Source organism: Coenobita brevimanus, chromosome 77 (genome assembly GCF_032717465.1).
Source record: "Coenobita brevimanus isolate Jiangsu-jjx chromosome 77, ASM3271746v2, whole genome shotgun sequence".
In the NCBI taxonomy this organism is placed as follows: domain Eukaryota; kingdom Metazoa; phylum Arthropoda; class Malacostraca; order Decapoda; family Coenobitidae; genus Coenobita; species Coenobita brevimanus.
In genome coordinates this window covers 1702738-1719821 of record NC_137030.1, presented here as the reverse complement: position 1 = coordinate 1719821, position 17084 = coordinate 1702738, and the positions used below count along the sequence as shown (strand labels likewise).

The following is a 17084-nucleotide window of genomic DNA, read 5'->3' as shown; positions in this document are numbered from 1 at the left end:
TGTTTAAGTTCTCATGTATTTTGTGTTTGGGAGGTGAATTGTATAAAATGTTGTTTTAGAGTGAATGGTGTTGATAGTTTTCCTTCTATTGTGCTTCCTTTTCTTTGCTTTCTGGACCCTACCTCACCCCATCCTTAGGTGGGAAAAAAGAGTTCAGGATGATAATGATGATGATAGTGATAGCACAGTTGAAATTATTGTCTAATTTTGTCTTGTGTTTTGTATTATAGAGAAGACTACATTGTATGTTTTTGGTGAAGGGTCACTGCCATTGTTGATTTGTTTTCACCACATGAAAGAGAATCCTCCAACATGGTAAGCTTCACTAGGAAGATATGGAGCTAATAATTCCATAGTAACTAATGTAATAATGCTTATGTTAATGGTGCATTCACTAACATGGTAAGCCTCATTGGGAAGGTATCTAAGGATTCCATGGTAACTGCTGTAATTAATGCTTGTGTTAATGGTTCATGCATAAGGAAAGTGTCATTGCAGAGGTAGTGAGCTTATTGAAGAGCCTGAGAGTGTTAAGTCCACAGACACCTGGTGGTCAGCTGGCTTAAGGTGCTCTGACTGGATGGGGATGTAAAGGTTTATATTTAGGGAGTGGTTGGGGTTTATAGCTCGCATATTGTTGCACTGAAGGGCAAGTGAGGCTGGTCACCCTCACCTTAAATGTCAAGACTAAGAAGCTTAGCCCCACACCTGTATGCTTCTGTCTGGACCAAAAAGAATTGGATGATGATAATGACGAGGTGGAGGAGGAGGTAAATAACAGAAAAATTGCATACATTACAGTATATGTATTTTTGATCTTTAAAGCTAGTTTGCCAACTTCCTCCAATATACAGCACCTGTTGTGTGAAGAAAAGTGTGATATTGTGGAACACATCCCTTACTAACAATGAGAACTGCCTGTGTAAATCGTAAATTGAGGAGTGTGGTAGACTTCAAAATTTGTCTCTCACATTATATAGGGGTATCCTGTGAAGTGTGTAACAAAATTCAGTAGGTTTATCTGATAAAAATTTTGATTGCTTTATGCTGTATTATGATGGATCCAATTCTCATCTGTTATGGAGTTGTAATTACTGATGACTTTATGGGTGAATTATAAGAGATATTTTAAGTCAGAACATCCTTGAATGTTGAAGGACATAATTTTGTGCCATAAGGTCTTCAGTAACTATAACTTCAAAAGTGAGTATTAGACCCATGCTGTTATTGCATTTCGTACTCAAAATTTGCCCTTGAATAACCTGAAATCTGTCACACTCTTTACAGGGCACTCTGTATGTATGATTTTGTGTAAGATTTTAACCCATTAGCTTTGTATGGATGCATCATTATTTTATTCATGGTACCACAAGATTATTTTATTCATCATTGAGGAATTTTTATATTCTTTTCACTTTAACTTGGTGTAAAATTGCAGTCCCTCCATCTTGAAATGCAAAGTTGTACCAAGAGATTAACACTAGAATATGGTGCTAGTCACGAAGAAGCGAAATAATATAGAGCTGTGAGAAATGTCTGCAATAGGACAGAAATCTTCACCAAGTAAAGGTGAATGAATTGTAAAAACCAGAGGGTAGAACAGTGCCTCGAGTAACAAATGGAATGCTTGAATTTTCCACACTTGAATAAATTAGTGTGGATTTAGCCTGGAGAAAATACCCACGTGCATCTATATAAGGTGAAAGAGAGAACAGGAAGTTGTTGTGAATGGAAGGGTGTGTGGATATTGTTCAAACTGCCATAAATATATATATATAATGCTGGAGTGATGTAATTTTACTAATGGACCTTTGAAAGAGAGGCTTGGTTTGATAGAGAAGGTATTTTAGGATGAGTTTATAACTGTGCAGCTCCACCATCCAGTCATATTAGTGCCACCCAGTGAAGGTTTCCGTCACCAGTACATGGTAAGTAAAGTGTACATGGGGAGAGTTCTGTTCGTTTCGTTTTTAAAAGTTCCAGCTTGCACACATGCCTCGGCTTTGGTCACCTAATGGCGGCTATCCATGCTGCTTGATCTCTGCAACTTCCCTATTTAGTCCCTTGTCCCTGAGGTCACACTCATTGACTTTGTCCCAGGTCTTTATTATTTATGAGTGCCTCCTGTCAATCTATACCACCCTCTCTTATGTTGACCTGGAAACAGATGCCTTCCTATGCCAGCACTGATATACTGTAACTGGGAGGTGGAATTGCCTGGTTATACAATCATTCCTGTATGCCGTCCCTGTCCCCCAAAAGAAGGATAGTAGACTGCGGAAGAAGGGCATCTGAGCTGGGGGTTGCATCTTCTACCACTACTTTTTTCACCTCATGCTGTAGCTCCTTGTTCCTTTACCACGCACCCGCAGTCTCCCTCTCCTTCTCGTGGGAAGCATGTGTATGCTATCTCGAAGGATGCAGCTGGTTGGGTGGATTTCTGGAAGGGAGAAGAGATAGTGAAACTAGAGTTAGTTTCTCACGCCATTTCAGTGATATGGGTTCTCTCTCTCTCTCTCTCTCTCTCTCTCTCTCTCTCTCTCTCTCTCTCTCTCTCTCTCTCTCTCTCTCTCTCTCTCTCTCTCTCTCTCTCTCTCTCTCTCTCTCTCTCTCTCTCTCTCAAGCTTAATCACTTCCCACATCATTTATTTCTCTTAACTTTCGTTCCTACATAAATTTCTTGTTCATCACTCTTCAGTATTTTTAGACACTTCCCAGTAATTTAGTACTGTACATTAATATTTGGAACAGAACCTTAATACATTACACTAGTGAATAAAACTGATGAAAGTACAGTATTATGTAGCTGAGAGGGTTAAGAATGAGAGACTGACTAAGAGGGCGCATGTAAGACAGAGGAAGGAGGAAACCGAGGATGAAATGGGGTGGACGTAAATGAGAGGGAGTGTGAGGTGGAGAGAGGGCAGCCAGATGGTGAAGGACAGAGTGACGTGGAGGCAATTCATTTGTAGCCACCCTTTATGGACTTAGGTGTCTGACGGTAGAGTATGTAGTGGCAGAGCTTAAAAGAGAAGATAGATAAAATTAGAAATCTTCCTTCCTCACGCATCACAGGGTTTGGTGTGGATGCCCGGTGGTCTACTGGGTGAAGATGCTTCCACTAAATTTGGTCTGTTAGGTTTGAAATCTGAGGGTTGCTTGGGTTTATTGCTCACATTGCCGCTCAGGAAAGAGCAACTGCGTGGTCCCTTTCCCCCTAAATGTATTGATTGTCGAGTAGTCTTGTTGTGGGATCCTACACTTTGGTTGGCAATAAAGGATGAAGAAATAGGAAGATGATGAAAATGATGATGGTGATAATAATGATGATTAAAGTTAAGAATTTTCACCTCCTCCTACTTATGTCCTGCATGTGTTACCGGAATCTCAGTGCTTGGAAATTGCCACAGGTACTGTTGGAGATATTAATATTTTTCTGTATGCATAATAGTAAGTTTGTTCTGCTCTTTGCCATGTTTCCGACCCGTTCCCCGTTTTTATTGGTGCGATATAAGGTGGTGCTAATAATGCCAGGGAAATGTGCTCACATTTCCTGATTTTTTTTTTTTTTTTACTCATTTTGGTTGGGTTGTGAAGTGCATAGTGACGACAAAGGTAGGGCAATGAACAAACTTATTGAAAGGCTGCAGCTGGTACATTTGGGTATCTGAATCAAGATGATACCATATAATTTTAGCTGGAAGAGGGCCTAGCAGTCTTCAAAAACTAGACCTAGTAATCCTTTCTCTGCTACTGAATTACTTAGGCATTTGAAACAGGATAGTCGAGCAAAATCTTAACAGTAAAAAACAATGGTTAGCAGATAGCGTCGTTTTGAACTGCCTGGTGCAGTACAATATGTTTGGTTGGATGATGGATCCTGATTCGTGAGGTATATAGACACGAGGCACAGCGTAGACACGGGTTACTGTGCGTGTCATTCAGCCAGTTGAGTTGGAGGTGTATCATACGGTAGCGGGAAGTGAAATTCACCATGAGGGTTCTTCACTTAGTACTGCTGCTTGGTTTGGTGAGTCTAAAGCTAAATACTCTTCATTTCTGAGGTTTACATGTATGTTTCTCATGTACGGAAGGAGATATCCGCCGAGGTGAGATAAAACCTTTTTTTTTTTTTTTTTTCTGACCACGAATAAAATACCGTACGATTTGTTACAAAAAAAAACTTTTGTTTTATTAGTTAATATACTGTAAACCAAATTTTCATTGAAAGGCCATAAATTAATATTTTTGGGGCTAATAACCCCACAACTTTGGGCCAGCTGAGACAGTGGGTGACGAAAGCTGCATTAACTCGGTATTTTGTTTAAGTACTCGTATTGCCTAGATGCGAGGGGAGATGTGACAATTATGTATATGGTTTCCTAAGATTATAAACGTATAGTTCATTATTAGAGTGTGACCCTTGGAAACTTATTTACCTACTGTATCTGGGTTAATGAATGCTTACCGTACCAGTACAACTTCGTGCGATGCAATTATTTTATATTTTTCTAGGCCGGCATCTTATGTTTGGCTGCCTCAGACGGGGTCGGGGATTTAGAGCGAGTTAGTGCTCTGTCTGTTGATGATGCTGAGGGTTATGATGGCGAAGATTGTGATTGTGCAGATGATGATGACGAAGATTATGATTATGATGGTGGAGATGATGATGGAGGCGAAGTAACTGCTGGTGATTATGATGATGAAGACAGTGATGCATCACTACCAAGGTGAGCTTTGAATCATTAATGTGCATGAAGTGTAGTAGGCTGTAAAGCATCCCCCATCATCACGTATGAAGTGGATGCCGTTACACTAGATTAACACTAAAATCGGTATCTGACAGTCATAAAGAAGTGCTGTGGAAAGGATGCCTGAGCTACATACAAAAAGTTGCTAAAGGACGAAAATCAGGGCCAAGTTAAGGTGAGAAAGAGCATAATAGTGAAGGGGCTAGTGAATGTCGTACTAAACCCCTCCAGTTCTGAAAATTTCTCCTTAGAAAAAGAATTATCTGTAGATAGTTGTATAGAAAATGTCCTTGGGATGAATGGGTTAATGATGGAGAAGCCAGAGTAGTTGTAGTAATAGCAGTAGTAGTAGTAGCAGTAGTACCATAGTAGTAGTAGTAATACAGGTAGGAGTAATAGTCGTAGTAGTAGTAGTACTTATTGTTGTTGTTATTGTTGTAACCCAAGACGTGTCTGATGCATGAACCAGGTGGACTGAGGCTGAAGTTGCCGTCATTCTGTAGCCCACCACCCTCCTCTCGGGAGGTGGGGAGGAGACAGAGGGACATTTCAATAAGTAGGCAACTCCACTGCCGGTCAAATCAGTGCCAGCACATGAAGGCATCCCACTCCAGCACCCAAGGCAAAGTACCTGTACTGGTATTTTGAAGGAATTTGTATGTGAGAAGTGCTGACTGTAAGAAGGTTAATGCCAGTCAACTTACAATTTTTTTTTTTCCAGCTCACAAGAGGAATTGAAAAACAGAAATGTCCAAACTTTTTCGTCGAAGGCCAAGAATTTGGCCACCAAGGTGAGGAAAACAGTTGGAAAAGGAATGGACAAGGTAAAGAATGGTGCCTTGGAAGGAAAGGATAAGCTGAAGAACGTTGTCTCAGGAGGAAGGGACAAGATGAAGAACACTGTCTCAAAAGGGAAGAGCAAGATGAAGAACTTTGCCTCAAAAGGAAAGCGCAAAGTAAAGAACATTGCCTCAAAAGGAAAGAGCACAGTGAAGGACATTGCCTCAAAAGGAAAGAGCAAAGTAAAGAACATTGCCTCAAAAGGAAAGACCACCACAGCACGTCTGAAGATGGAAAGGGGACTGATAGAAGACTTACTTAATGCTGGCCAGTCTCCGACATCAACCCAAGATGCATTGTATCAGGCCTCTCAAGAACCCAGCCAGCAACAACAGGAGGATGAAGCAGGAATCAGCAATAGGAGCCTGCGTCATTTGGAGTCCAGGAAGAAGTCTGTGCATCCAAGGCCAGTGGGGAGATCGACAGGGAGAAGTGAAAGTATGAAGCAATGGTTCAACTTTGTGAGGGATCGTATGCTTGGAGGGAAGCTCAATACAGTGATAGGTGCAGTGGATTTTGTGAAGAATGTGTTACATTTTATAAACGGTACGTCACATTCAGGTCACACGGCTGCCAAACAGAACAGTACACAGCATTACAACAACCCTCCTGTTCAAAAGGTACTGTTGCTGTGTGTATTAATAAAAGCTTTGTGTGACTTACTTACAAATAGTCCTTCATATATGTTGCCTTTTCAGACATCCATTTTTTGCTGTTAAATCTTCAATGAATTGCTTTTTAAAATTTCATTATTACCCATGAAGTTGATTTGCCAGTTTCTTTCAGGTTTTTTAATTGATAGCGGATAAAATGGCTCTTATCTGGCATGATGTGTGTGTGTGTGTTTGAAGAAAAATAACAAAAGCAGTGTTCTTTGCAGGTGTTGAGGCTTGTTGCATGAAACTAGGATTTTAGGGTCTTGAATGGTTGTGTGGTCCATCCCACTGAGCACGTTGTTGATCAGAAGACTTTATGTGAATGAAGTGGACAGGAGGGGGAGACGGAGAATGAGGTGAAGGGATAGGGTGGAGGGGTGTATGAGAGAGGGGAGTGTGATTTGGAGAAAGGGCAGACAGATGGCAGAGGACAGGGCGACATGCAAGACTAAGGCATCAGGTGATATATAGAGACTGTTTCCCTTACTAATTGAATCATGTTTTTCCAGAAATGAGAAAGAAGAGTAGGAGATATGGAGAAGAGGGAGCAAAAGAAGAAAAGAAAAGATGAGAGTAGACTGCAGGAAATAAAGACAAAAATGAACTTGGAAGCAATGAAGACAGTAGAAAGATGGATGAGAGATAACTACAAGATAAATACAGAATAACGAACAGGTACCTTAGCAACACAGGCTTAAGTTAGCACATTGCATGAACTGAAGTAGGTTTGTACTATTATTAGTATTCGGAACAGAGAGTAGCTGTTTCATTTAATCCTTCAATCAGATGACATACAAATATTCTTGTATTTCTTTTAGGTTACAGTATTTAACATGGGTCAAATTGCTAGTGCTGTACTGGAAGGGTTATGAAGCCTATCTGACGTGTACAAACCTTTCCCAAGTTGAATAAAATTGTCAGGGACAGCAAGAGTAAAATAAATAATAAGTAATCTGATTGAAATGGTTAGAGCTTCATTATTAAGTTACATCTATCTGTCTGTGCCATATACTTTAAGCTGCATATGAAGTAACACTTCCTCATTTAAACTTTCTTCCTTTATTGTTGATGAAGTAATACATTTCTTCATTTAAATTTAAGTCATTATAAAGTTTCAGTGAATTGATAATCTTTTCTCATTTAAACATGCTTCAGTACAGTACTGGTATTATGTTGATGAATTAACAAGTTGGTGGTTATTGACACCCTTGTTTAAGTCTGCATTATTATTTGTTACTTGATTTTAGACTTGTATTTAGTGACTCAGTACTGGTGTCTGTGTTAATGTCTTGCATTTATAGGCATCTAGGTCTAAGTACTGGTATTTGTATATGGCTCTGTACTGTAATACAATGTGCACTATTGCTTTATAAAATGGTATGACATCAAGTGGACTTACCTAGCCTCACGACACATAGGCATAGGTTGCATTTGGTAGTAATAATTGGGATGTGTTTTATATTTATAAAGAGTTAAGCATGTAGTAGTTCTGTAGATGGTACTCTAAGTGGCTTTGGTTATTTTGTAATGCCTCTTTGCTAGCAATTTTTTCTGCACAGTATACCACAGTACCATTGTGTACATTACTGATGTTGCTATTTAAATGATATACAGTAGATAATGTACAAGAGAATGCTAAGGTGGCGTGTCATACTGTATTGTATCATTTCTAAAGGCTCCAACATGCCTGCATATGTCAACCTTAGTCACTGAGTGGGCACAGTACTGCAAAGCCTCCTATGCCATTATGAAAATGGCCCTGTATCCAAACAGATTGGTAAAGTTGAAGAACTGTGGACCATCTTTCATAGTTTACCCCATTTGATATCAAGTACCTCATGTTATTACTTATATATTTAGCTATTTATTTATTTATTGTTTTCGAGACTGCCTCGTATGGAAGAGATTTGCCTTATACCTGCCAGAGGTTCTGCCCCACATAATACAACTCTGTGGAAGTTTCTTGAATAAAATCTATAGTGTATCAGTCATGTGGGAAAGTATTAATTGGGGTAGCACTTGTCTGGAAGTATCAGTAATGAAATACTATAAAAAAAAAGAAAAAGGAAAAAAAAAAGACATTATCCCCTGCAGTCCAGTGACATTTTCATTTTAATCTGGCTTCCTGCAGGTGATTTTGCTCAACTTAGGAGAGATTTTTTGAATGGAAGGCCTTAGATGTAGCATCATTAACCCCTTCACACATTGATTCCTCTCCCTAAATTGAATAAAACCATCTGGAGGTACAGTAAAAGTCCAATTCTTCGGCATCCAATTCCCCGGCAAATCTGACATTTCGGCAGTTTTGAGAAATAGTCCCATTTACGAAAATCTCTGATCGTTCGGCAGATTTTCCGATTTTTTTCGTCCCCTCTACTGCTGGGGACTTCTTCCAGCAGTAGCAGACTCCAATCAACCCCTTCTATTGTACATATGTAAATAAGGAACCTACTATAAGTTTAGGTAAGTACATGTGAACTTGTAGGCCTACTGTATCATTACATTTATATGCAGTATGTTCACTAATTTCTTTATTTTTCATATTCATGTATAGTACTGTATTCATAACAATATAGTGCAGTATCAAACAGTATACAGTACTCTCTCCAAACACATTTGTAATGATATGAGTAGTGATGATAATGGTCACCGAAACATATAAGGTACTGAGTGGATAGGGTTTTTGATAATTCGGCAATTTTGATATTTCGGCACTTGCCTGGTCCCATAGATGCCGAAAAATAGGACTTCTACTGTAGCAAGAATAAAATATAAACTACTGGTATAATGATGGGAAAATACTATTGAAACAATTGAATAAAATATGTCTTTGGAGTGAAGGGGTTGGTTTAGGTTGTGTTTAGGTACTTTAGAGCAAGAGATTTTTTTTTTTTTTTTTCTTGAAGCTGAATTAACTTGTCTCACAGGAAGAAAATATACAAAACATTACATCAAGCCCAGAAAATTCTCCATAAATGAACACTAGAGTAGGTTTGCTTTCATCTGGTGGAACTCAGCTACCCTCACAACTATAATGAAATTTGATAAGCCTTAGTTGTGAGGTAGAAATGAGTCTTCTTGGTTACTTGATAAGCTGATCCTCCACTCTGACTACACCTGGCCATCAGTTGAGCTGAAAGGGGGGTGGGATCATTGTCAGGTTAATAAAAGAAATTATAGTGAAATTTTTTACATGTCCTCCCAACAGAACTGAATGGGTACGGTAAATCAAAATCCTTTTTGTTTCATCATATATTTTTGTAATCCAAGACAAGTTCACAATCTCCTTGAATACCACCTGTCCAGCATCTAATCTTTTAATGCCCCATCACAAGTGTAGGGACCTGGGGCGAGGCTATTCACTGCAGACATTAAAGGCACAGGGACCAGTCATTCTTCCTTGGGTGGCATTATGTGAGCAGGAAACACCAACTGTTCCCAGGACTTGAATCCTTATGGCACATATCCAGTTGAAGCACCTTAACCCACTAATCCACCAAATGCCCTTTTGTTGGTTACAGGGTTAGAATGATATGATGATAATTCAGAAACACCCGTACTTCAAGTTACTTCAGGTTATTTTCTTTAGCAATGCTATGTGCTACATTATGTCAAAAGTACTGTCATGAGCCAGCATTTATGAACACTTCACTGCTGGTTGAGGGCAATGGAAGGTATTGCATGAACTATTATTTTGTGTGATAGCATTATAAAAATCACAAAAGTGTGTGGAAAGGAAGAATACTCACATCTGTTTAAGTAGGAATGTGAACTGTGGAAGGCAGGACACAGTGCTAGCAGAGGATTGTCAGTAGACTTGCTAATGGCTGCACTTTATTGTAGTACAGGGCAGCCACAGCTTTTTTCCCCCTAGGTGAATTACTCTGCTACAATAATGAAGGAGCACATAGTTGTTCATCCATAGTGGCCCTGGGCTAGGCTGTTCATTCCAAACATGTAAGTCAATGGTGGGAAATACATTATACAGCACACTACACATAAGGTACAGTGCTAGGTTACAGAGGGGCAAGTAGACCAAAATTATGGTTTGCTTTAGTGTATTTGCTCTTCCTTGACCAAGCACCTTATACAGTATTTAGATCAATAGGCAGTTCTCACTTAAGCTTTAGCAGTTGTACAGTCAAAGGTCAATGATAAGTGAAATAGCTTTATGTGATGTGAATTATGCTTGATGGGTAGCACAAAAAATGCAACAAATACTCCTTCAGTGGTGCTAGAGAGGGACACCTTCATGTAGTGGCATTGGTATAGCTGGATGGCAGAGTTGCTCAGTTATGCAAATGTCCCTCAGCTCCCTCCCTATCCCCTCAAAGGAGGATGGTGGACTGCAGAAGGGTGGCTTCAGCATGCACTCCACCAGGTTTGCATCCACATGATGTGGATTTAGGCTGCAGCAGAAATAACAACTATTTCGGCCCAGTCACTTTTTTTTTTTTTTTTTTTTTTTTTTTTTAATTCAGGTTAATTCCAAACAGTTACATTCGTATTAGCAAAGATATCCCTGTGCTCTGTGGTAGGGGTTTAGCATTTTTTTTTTAATGGGAGTTATAGGCAGATTCCAATAAAAACACAGTATATATTACCTCAAGAGCAACTTTATGTGAAGATTGCCTGCACACACTCACTTCTTGTCGTCAACAACACATTATGCTACAGTTCGGGACTTTGCCATTAATGCCACTCGCTACAGTATATCTACAGTTCTGTTCATAGTACATCTAAACATTAACTGAGACCAATTTAGTAACTTCATATATGTACAGTTCAGTGTATACAGTTAGCCCCTAACCTACATTCAGCTCGTCGTCTCCTGTACTTGTAATCTTAACTTCCTAAATATCTACAGATCTGATCAATTAGTCAGTGCTTAACCTAAATATAATTTGGCTTTAAAGCATTTGCAGGCTTAACATCAGGACACCTAGACTGACAAATAAAACATTCAAAGGGAATTCTGGATATTACTGCTAATTAATACTTACACAGTACTGTATTTAATTCAGTATTTGCTACATATTCTGTACTTTATCTACAGATTGCTAGTCTTTCATACATATACTTATCATGTTACAGTGAATTTACACACACTGTCATACACACTTACAGTTAACCTATCCACAATAAATTTAAGTCACTTATATAATATACCAGCTTTAACCTTTCAACCTCATACAGTGTGTTATAAAATTTTCTCCTAGCTAATGCCATTTGAAGTTACTTGTCATTAGGCAGCCTTCTGAGGTCTGAGGGTTAATATAAATGCTGTATGAGTGTTATTTATATCATTACACTTGATTGCTTATTGTAGTGGGTAAATGAATAGGTATATACAGTATAATGAGTGATGGAAAGGTAATAGTGACAGGTAAAGAAGAAATTATTTATATTTTTTTAAATTAATGCGGCTTTTTGCTTCTAGGTTCCAGTACCATATTAAAAGGCACTACTGTATAAACTGATAATTTTCTGAACAGCAACAGGCTCTATATAGTAATTATAGTACCCCTTCACAACAAGAGGTCTCCTCAATACCCCTTCACAAGGAGGATGTCGTATTGCATTATTGTTGTTACCACCACATAATTTGACTCATATTAGGAGATTCATCTGGTAGTGAGGGGATTAACAACAAACTCCAGTAATACCTCTTGTCATGACAACTCTCCCATAAGCTGAATAAACTTCTTTGCCTGTTGGAAGATTAAAATGAAACAGGCATCCAGTGATGAGTTTAATGTTGGCAGTGTTCTTGATGTACATGGCACTACTGTACAATGTTGCAGAATATATTAGCACCATAACTTCATTACTTGCAGTAATTCTTCATTATAAGTTGCCTTTACTCGGTAGCACCAATACAACCCGCCAGCTCCACTTCACGGTTATACAGTAGCTACAAGTGTCCTGCACCTCCGTCCCTATCCTCCAAAAGGAGGAGGTGGACTACAGGGGAAGTGCAGATTCAGCTTTCCACCAGGGTCATGTTCAAATGATCCTTGGTTCACAACAACATCTCTGCTAGTTTGTTTGTTCTTGCTGCTCCCAGGCAGTTTTATTTAGCTTAGCAATTCCTGTTTGAATTTGAGGGGTAAGATAAAGCCTTCATTAACTCCTTCCATGTTAGAAGTCTTTCCTAATACATGCTTTTTTTTAACCTTTTGGCTGTAAAACACCTACTTTATTTGCATTTTATTCTGGTTAACATCAGAGTTTTGCTTTGATAATGAGAAATGTAGGGCATTAAAAATGTTAACAGCAATGATGATTAACACTTTACACAGAATAAAACACTTCCTATTTTATTGCAACATTCAATGGTTGATTATATTCAGCGACAGAAACTTAGTGCAGCCAAAGGGTTAATGCATCCCTGACTTATACCGAGAACTTCCTTTTTATTTATCAGTCAATTCATGAGCACTTTTTTATTAACAGTCATTTTGCAGTAATGCTTATTTTTAATATTAATTAAAATGCATTCTCATGTATTTAAGTCAGTTCAGCTAGTGTACAGTATTTCAAAAGTGTCTATAGATATTTAACAATTTCAAGTGCATTTTCACATCTGGTATTGTATATATACTGAGTTCAAATCCATTGTGACCTGTCTAGCAGTCAGTGTAGGGACCTGAGGCCAGACTACCACAGTTCAGAAAAGTTATGGATCTGTGACCAGCTAACCCCCCAGGCAGCATTACATGATTGGAAAGCATTTTATCATAGCAGTTCATACAAGGCCATTGGCTCGACACACACATACTTTCCAGGTTTAAGTGTCAACAAGTTTTGTGTCATATGTGGCCTTGGGCTCAACACACTCATACTTTCCATGCTTCCTGCTGCCCAGGGCCACACAAACAAAAATGACCAGGAGTGTAGCAAAGATAATGATGACGATGATGGCCCATATGGGGAAGGATGTGGTGTGATGTGGGGGCAGGGGTTCAGATGTTACCTCTTGAGTGATTACTGCGATGTTCGACACGGGACTGCAATACAAGTTATGAATAGTTGTTATTATGTGCTGTGTACCTGTACGAGTGGGAGAACTATCACACTATCAGCTGTGTTATTAAAACTGAGTGAGCAAAGGTGTAAGCAAAGCCTTAACTTTTTAGAACCATTACACTGTTGGCCGTGTTATTAAACCCGAGTGTGAGGATATAGTCAGACTGAGTATGTAGTGTTACTGTAAATTTATCTGTGAAGCCAGTACCATTTAACAGCCCAGTCACCAACCTCTGTCCTCCTACATCATCAAATGCCCGTAGAGCGATGTACACAGTATGGTGGGAGTGCAGTGTGACGGGCAGAGTAATGTTGATGATTTCCCCAGCCTGGGCGTACACCGGCTGACCACTCAGGTCCAGTAGGGTGTCCTCAGACGCAGAGTCAAAGGCAGTTTCGGTCAGGGCAGTGCGATTGTGGGTCATACGCAGGGTGTAGCCGGACACTGAGGGGTTAACCGATGTATTAGTAAACTTTTAAATGCAGTGATATTTTTAAATTCTGTTCTTGGTGCTGTGGTTCGTTCACTATAACTTGGCCCTGATCTCTGTCCTTTTGTAGCTTGTATCCCATAGTTCAGTGGCAAAAAAGGAAGTGGTATAGTGTTGCATCCATTTCCATAGGTCTTCTTAGTGTTTATACTGTTATTATTTTAACAGCCTAAAATTGCCATCTCACATTTTGAATGCTGAGTTGTAAAAGTAGACTAATACTACAGCATGATGCTAGTCACAGATGAGTGCAATAGATAGGATGTAGAAAAATGGCATTGTTTTTTTCTGCCACTGAGCTATGTGAAATAAGCTGCAAAGGGACTAAATCTGTGGCAGAGCTAGAGTAGAAGGAGTATAGGATGATATTCTAATGATAATCTATTGTTATAGCTCAGCATTAAGAAGGGAAAGATGGCAAGTTTTAGGCCAATCAAATGTAAAAAAAATATACTATATAAAAATCTGGGCTGAGCTAGAGTACTGTAGACTGGATATAGAGTCATATTGTATTCTAGTGCAAATCTGTTCCAATAATTCAACATTTAGGAAGGAGAGATGGCAATTTGCATTCAGATGTGTGAAAAAAGTGTTTTTACCAAACTTGTGCTGATGAACCCACCAGATCCAAGGTCGAGGTCATCCCCTGGTGCTGTCCATACTAGGGTGATGTAGTGCTGGCCTTGTGTGACCTCCTGACCTGGCACCTGATGGAGACCCAAGGGAGTGTCATCTTCTCTCACTCGGAACATCAGTGACGCCTGCAGGTCCCGCACTTCTGCTGGCGGCTGGCTGTCTGTTTCCGCTATCTCTGTCACCTGACAGTACCCAGATTTTAGACTTACAGGTATCAGAATTTTATGTTTTGATCTCTTCATTACAATGACACCTTTTTTGTTTTGTTCTTGCTACCTCCAGATGACTTCATTCAGCTTAAGAGAGAGTTTTTAGACCCAAAAGGTTAGATAAAACCCTTCATGAACCTGTTCAGTATGAGAGACCATTCTTGAGTTCTAGAAAATCACCTTGAGGGTAGAAAGAATAAAGTAAGATGGCAGCACAAGAGTAAAGGAGTTGTCTTAGTAGCCTTTTGACTGTGGTACTCTTAGATATACATAATTATTTTTACCAGCTCCAGAGGAAAACTTACGCAATGAAAGGGTTAATAAGATGATGTGGTACAGTGTATATACAACTTTTATACATACAAAGAATTTTATTTCTATAACCAGTGCTGTATGTTATGTGTTTTACAATTTTCTGTCCTGCTCCCTATTCATTGACTCTAACTCCTCCACTGCCTCTCTCCCATTGAACTGTTTCTCATCTTTTCCACTCTCATTCTTACACTCCTCCAACCCGTTGACCTCCACGTTTCTTTCATTTTCCATTCTTGTCATATTGTTAGATAAACTTCTGCACAGTCCTCCCACCACCACACTTTTCAATTGCAAGTTGCTGGTGAAATAGTACCTACTTGCAGTTAAGTTACTTATGACTCATTATTATAAAAAGTGTCTCAAGTCAGAAGTAAATACATTTTGTACCTGTAACACCTCAGCCATAAGCCAGAAGCTTTTACATCATTTATTATGTTCAGTCTGAGGCTTATCCATCAGTCCATTCATCAACCAGTCCAGTATGGTCCCTAAGGAGCATGGAGGCCTTGAGCTAGACTGCTGAGTTGAGACATTTAAGGCAAGAGTGGCCAGTTGCTTGCCTTCCAGCAACAGTACATGAGCAATAAACTCCAACCACCCCATGGAATTAGACCCATAAGAGTTACATCCAGTTGGAGTGCCTTAATGCACGAGACCACACTGTATGAAGGCAGTGGGGCTGATGCACTACATCAGTCTAAGGCATATAGATTAATCTTTGATCTCCCTTTATGCATCATTATTGTTTTAGTTTGGCCACCACAAGATTACTATTCAGCCTGTGACTGATGCCTTGATATAGAAGGATATTAATCAGTTTCCATGTATCTCTTCATTTCAAGGCCATCTTATACATAGATTGTAAATAAAGAATTCACAGCAGGCATCAACCCAGCACTAACCCTGATGGAGCCACCAACTGTAACACGTGAGAAGGTTCCTGTCTCTTGAGTGTTGTCATAGTTTATCGGCACAAAACTCCCACAGCAAATGTCTGGACGCTCTGCACCAGGGAGAGACAGACAAAGATTACAGGTAGGACATATGTAAATTGTTTCACTCAAATATAAATTATTAGTATCTTTCTAGTACAATAATAGTTGTTGTAATAGTTGCAAGGCTCAACTTAACATGAACCCAGTGGACTGCAGTCTGAAGTTGTCTTCGTGCAGTCCACCATCCTCCATTCAGGGGAATAGGGATGGAGGTAAGGGAAGTTTTTATTGTCTGGCAGTGGAGCCAGGTGGTTATACTGATGCCATCACATGAAGGTACCCTCTCCAACATCCTTAATAACTTGCTGGTGCAGGCAGAGTAAATCTAGATTAAAGTGATGATGAGAAAGTAACTCTCAGTTTTATGTGTTGATGAATGGAGAGAGACTCGAGCTGGTGAGGGAGTGAAGTACCTCTGTGCAGGAATAGAAAAGAGAGTTAGATATGCACAGGATGTAGAAATTAGGGTGGCATGGGGATGGAAGGTGGCTGGTACTATGAAGGCCTTGATACTAAGTAGAGTTCTGAGTATGGAAGTAAGAAGTTTGCATGCAGGTGTGTCAGTGTCCATATTAATGTTAGGGTGTGGAACTTTGCTGTGGCATGAAACTGAAAAAAATAATATGAGTATTGGAAAGGGAATGATTGAAGTATACGTGGAGTACATTGAGTGAATAGGATAAAATAGGATAAGAAAAAATATAATTCATGAAAGACATCTGACTCCACGCCACAAGCATAAACATCCACACTTATGCACTTCATACCACCTAACATCTAGTTTATACTGTAGTGTGTAGTAAATAGCAATACAGTACCCAGGTAATCCACACCAACGGATCGTTTTCGACGCTCGGTTGATGTGAGAAACCCTTTGTTGATCATGGCCGTCCCTCCATCCGTCACCTGGGGGTCAAGAGAGATACTGTATTAACATGCTGAATACAACGTTTTCCTCCACCTCACCATTTGGAAGGACCCTCTTTGGATCCTGGCAAGATGCTGTCTGCTACAGGAAGGTGGTTGCATGCTTGGAGTTGATGGTTCTGCAAGGCTAGACTGCAACAACAATATATATTTTTGCTCCCTGTAGATTAATTTATTCAGTACTAACATATGGTATTGAAGGGTTTCACTGCCCTGAGTTGGGAGCAGGGCAGTG

General features: G+C 39.5%; 1 protein-coding gene across 1 annotated transcript in view; it reads right to left on the bottom strand.

The window, feature by feature from the left end:
* Positions 1-9495: 9495 nt before the first annotated feature.
* Positions 9496-17084, bottom strand: part of LOC145408355 (calcium-activated chloride channel regulator 1-like) — a 49676-nt gene continuing 42087 nt past the window's right edge. Inside the window, exons 16-20 of the mRNA XM_080279080.1 lie at positions 16741-16828; positions 15830-15930; positions 14390-14585; positions 13508-13721; positions 9496-13257 (exon numbers count right to left, since the gene is read on the bottom strand). Coding sequence (XP_080135206.1) covers positions 13038-13257; positions 13508-13721; positions 14390-14585; positions 15830-15930; positions 16741-16828 — 819 coding nt within the window. The 3' untranslated portion in view covers positions 9496-13037. The remainder of the gene's footprint in view (positions 13258-13507; positions 13722-14389; positions 14586-15829; positions 15931-16740; positions 16829-17084) is intronic.